Raw genomic sequence first — 5,000 nt, 5'->3', positions numbered from 1 at the left:
TGACCTGCATGGGGTCATCATCGTGACGTCAACTGGGGTGCCTAATATAGTTTGCATTCTAGCGTTCATTGAGTCTGTTTCTGTTCTTTATACTTTGTAATGAACAACAACAACAACAACAACAAAACTATACATATATAATCATATGTGACCTGCATGGGGTCGTCATCGTGACGCCAACCGGAGTGCCTCCCTCCGCAGCTGTAGCAGATGACCTCGTCGCGCTGACCCCTGGAATAGAAGCCGGCCTCCGCCAGTCGGACCCTGGACACGGGCACAGTGGAGGGGACGGCGGCGAGCGTGGCCAGCCGGTAGCCCACGTGATGCAGCGTCCTGGCCGGGTCTGTGCTGGGGTCAGGCAGAAAGCTGGTCACAGGCCACAACTCTACAGTAACCTCTGGACCTGCTGGTTGTCGGTCGTGAAACCACCACCGCCACCACCACCACGGCGCCGTGGAGCGATAGGGGAGAACGTGGCCGTGTGCGAGACAGCCCGTCTTGGCCCACTGCTGCTGCTGTGTTTTTTCATCGGTCCAAGTCTTCGGCAGATTCGCACTGAAATCAGCCGAAGGGTACTGAACGAAAGGGTGTTTCCCTAACTCACGGCGCTCCCGTCTCGCATCTTCCGTGAGACAGATCTGTAGCTTGATCCACGTGCCAAAGTCCGATGCTTCGGCCCTTTTGTCACACTTTTGCTGTGCTCTGTCGGTGCACATCTTCACGAGGTTAGTACTGAAATCATCTGCAGGGCGCTGAGTGAAAGGACGTCTCCTTACCGAAAGGTACCTCAGGCTCGCGTCTTCCTTGGTACATATCTGAAGATTGATGCACGCGCCCAAGTCTGATGATCTCGTGCGGTTAGCATTTTCAGACTCGATGAAACACTTTTGTCTGTCTTCACCGTTCTCCCTTTCTGCTGGTTTCCCGTTAGCATGTGAAAAGCCAAGAATGACCATCATCAGCATGAAGCATGCTTGTGAGCTGGGGGTTCCCATTTCAAGGCTGTCAGCAGCGCTTCCTTCAGTACGACCCTCTGAGGTGTTGCTGGGTACAAGGACGCTGAGCACTGACTCTACCAGAACACGCGCTAGCACCCTTCTCGATGCTGATAGCGACGGGCGGTTTACGGTCGCGTTTCCAGTAAGAATTCCCACCTCTCTTGGGCCATGCTGGTGAAACACGCGGACAGCATAGTCTGAAGCTTCCTCAGTCTGAAACCGACGACGTACACCTGACGCCGAATACCACAAGATATCCTCATCGTCCACAGAGGTAACTGAACGTGACTGAAACCGTGTCACTTCAAGTGCACTGTCTCCTCCTCCAAGAACCCATCTGTACTGGCTCCCCCGATCTCCAGCATCTCTGTGCCAGGCACAACACCAGAAAATGGTGAGCGTGGGTGTGAGACAGGTCCCTTCAGGGCAGGCACACAACAGGAAGGAGGGGTGACGGCAACAAACAACGATCACCCTACATCTCCCAGGGACAGCTGATGACGATGACCTACCGCGCCTTTCCCCTTCACGTTCCATCGAGACAGCAATGAAATACATTTCGTGAGCTGAAGACATTGTTGACAATGTGCTGCGATTTGAGCGCTTGACGAGCGTTCTGCATTAAACGATGTTTAAAGAGTGTATTCCTTAAACCTGAAATGATCCCCGTCAAACACTCCTGGTAACTTTGCCAAAGTCAAAAGCTGTCTGAAGACTTTTTTTTCTGAGGCTATGCTGACAACTGACCACAAAATAGTTGCTGCCTTCTTGGGTACCAATAATCGAAGGAAAAAAGCACTTCTGAAGAGTTTTAGAGCATCACAGTCAATAATAACTGGTGTAGAAAAAAATCAGCTGGGAACACTGTTATAGATTTCGTCTTGTGAATGCCACTTTGCTCGGCTCCCATGTTCCTGAAACACAGATCACAACAGTGAGTTGTAAAGTACTGCATTTTATTTTCACAGTGAGCTGGAATGAATTGTATTGTATTTCTACAGCACGAATGCTCTGAAAATATGCGTCTAAAAATCAAGGAAAGAAAACGAGCTTTTGCTAGTAATTTAACTCACGTTTTAATATCATCATTATAGAAAACAGTTCTCGGCCATCATTCATATAAAACAGATCACAAAAAGAAGCTTGAAAAAAAAAAAAAAAAAAAAGCAGGACTTTATCTGATCAACACAAGGACTGCGTATTTTGCACTGTATTGTATTGTTCTGAATTGTATTGTATTGTCACTTGATATACTCTGTGTGAACTTTGGGCTGCTCTCTCCAAGGAAAACGTGTCGCCACAATGCCGGTTTTTTTCCATCCATCCTTCTGCCTGCAAGTATATTTGTTTCACAATAAATTTTGATTTTCCTACACCCCGAAAACGGAACATGGCTGCCTACATGCCCACTCATGTACATACGAGTGAGTGTGGGAGTTGCAGCCCACGAACGAAGATTATCCTACATAATTTTGCCAGGGGGGGATCGTGGGAGGGCGAAGGGGGCTAGGGGGTGCGCGGGGGATTGCACAAACCACCGACATAATCAAAGGAACGTAACTCTACCATTCTTCTTCCCGTAAATCTACAATAATTACTTCCCTTGCTCGAATTGATCAACGAGGAGGAGGGGAAAAAAAGAAAGAAGATTATCGATCAACGATACGAACCCGCATTCCCATATGTATGTATGTATGTGTATGTCTGTATGTGTGTGTGTGTATCGTTGTGGATGTGGGTATGCTTGTGTTGGAGGCGGGGTCATTGGTGCGAGTCCGTGTGCGCATGTCCATCAGTGCGTATAATTGTTGTATGTTTCTATACGTGACTGCTTGCGTGTGTGTGCGTGTGTGTGTGTGTGAGTGTGTGTGTGTGTGTGTGTGTGAGTGTGAGAGTGTGTGTGCGGGAGAGAGAGAACTCAGAACTCAAAACGTTTGTTTGTTTGTTTTTTATTCAAGGATTAAGATTTTAGGCATGGCCCATTCTTCCAATCTGTCCTTGCTAATCTACTTCAGTTACAACAGCACATATATATTTAATGGAAAGGGGAGAAAGAAAGAAGAAAACCAAAACAAGAGAGACAGACAGACAGACAGACAGAGACACAGACAGACAGACAGAGACACAGAGAGAGATAGACAGACAGACAGACAGACAGAGACAGACAGACAGAGACACACAGAATTTTCAACTGTCGTCAGGCAAGTTCACCATAACCCAGAGGACTGGTCTTTGAAAATATAACATTCCATTCATGTCTACTCAACAGATTGATTGATTGGTTGAATCTTTAATGGGTAAAGAATTAGGCTCAGTAAAGGCCTTTTTACAATTCTGCTCATTTAACGACACAAAATATAAAAATAAATAACGACACAAAACATAGAAATAAAGAAATAAAATGAAATAAAATAAAATAATGAGAACGACGAATAAAAACAGTAACTGGAATAGTCTATTAAAAGTAAGAAAGCAATGAAAAGAATAACTGGTACATTATTATGTACGTACGTACTTACACACACACACACACACACACACACGAGCGTGCGCACGCGCACGCGCGCACATATAAAACAAGCAAACAAAGACATACGTACACATTCACGCCCACACACTCAAACACACACAAACATACACACGCACTTACTGTTCATTTGCCAGCACAGTCACACAGACATTCAATTTTTCATTCATCATGGCACGGCAGCTAGTGGACTGAGTACAAGAAGAAGAAGAAGAAGAAGAAGAAGAAAGCACAAGTTTGATCGATGCAACAACCCCGGCATTGCATACTGTTGTCACAACATATTTTTCCATCTCCTTCTTCTGTCTGCAGGTATATATTTGTTTTACAATCAATTTTGTTTTTCCTACACCATTTTGCCAGAGTCAATTCAATTCTTATCTAGTATGAGTGTAGTTATCTAAATTAAGGTGGGAAATGGAAACAATAATGAAACAAAAAACAAAAACAAGCAAATCAACTTTTTTTTTTTTTTTTTTTTTTTTGTGTGTGTGTGTATAAATTTCCAAGAACAAGATAAAAAAAACAACAACGCAATAACAGACAGAAACCTATTTCATACAGGTACAGACAGAAACCTATTTCATACAGGTACAGACAGAAACCTATTTCATACAGGTCTAAACCCCTCCATCAGCAGGCAACTGACTGAGCACGCCTACCCCTTCATTAGCAGAAAGTTGACTCAACATACGTACCCATCAAATGGCAGAACGCAGACTGAAGCAAAAGTAAGTACCACACGTACACTCCTACCTCTTTCTGTTAATTCCCCACGTGAAGAGCAGTGGAGTGATGGCCTACAGGTAACACGTCCGCCTAGGAAGCGAGAGAATCTGAGCGCACTGGTTCAAATCACCGCTCAGCCGCCGGTATTTTCTCCCCCTCCACTAGACCTTGAGTGGTGGTCTGGACGCTAGTCATTCGGATGAGACAAACCAAGGTACCATATGCAGCATGCACTTAGCGCACGTAAAAGAACCCACGGCAACAAAAAGGTTTGTTCCTGGCAAAATTCTGTAAAAAAAAATTCTGTAGCAAAATCCACTTCGGTAGGAAAAACAAACGACTGCACGCAGGAAAAAAAAAAGGGGGGGGGGGTGGCGCTGAAGTGTAGCGATGCGCTCTCCCTGGGGAGAGCAGCCCGGATTTCACACAGAGAAATCTGTTGTGATAAAAAGAAATACAAATACGTTCCTTGCTCGCAATCATGCATGCATGGGCTGTCTAGTGAATGAGAAACGGTTGCATGCCTTTGGTGCAATCGCCTTTTTTTTCTTCTTTTTTTTTTTTCTTTTCTTTTTTTTTTTTTTTTTCAACATGACAAAATTCCTAAATTAGAGTCAGACTTTTTTTTTTTTTTAAAGTATGACTGAATATCTTTTGTCTGACGTAGTGTAGTAGCCCGTCTCAGCAAATGCACAGCCTCCTCATTCGTGCGGAAAATTAATCTTATGTGGCTCGTCTTATCTAGT

General features: G+C 44.7%; 1 protein-coding gene across 1 annotated transcript in view; it reads right to left on the bottom strand.

Moving 5' to 3' along the window:
* Window positions 1–5,000, bottom strand: part of LOC143297694 (uncharacterized) — a 67,621-nt gene that overhangs the window by 15,898 nt on the left and 46,723 nt on the right. Inside the window, exon 5 of the mRNA XM_076610115.1 lies at window positions 153–1,912. Coding sequence (XP_076466230.1) covers window positions 153–1,574 — 1,422 coding nt within the window. The 5' untranslated portion in view covers window positions 1,575–1,912. The remainder of the gene's footprint in view (window positions 1–152; window positions 1,913–5,000) is intronic.

The sequence above is a fragment of the Babylonia areolata genome, chromosome 23, assembly GCF_041734735.1.
Source record: "Babylonia areolata isolate BAREFJ2019XMU chromosome 23, ASM4173473v1, whole genome shotgun sequence".
Taxonomy (NCBI): Eukaryota; Metazoa; Mollusca; class Gastropoda; order Neogastropoda; family Buccinidae; genus Babylonia; species Babylonia areolata.
Note: the sequence above shows the minus strand (reverse complement) of the source record. Positions and strands in the feature narration are given on the sequence as shown.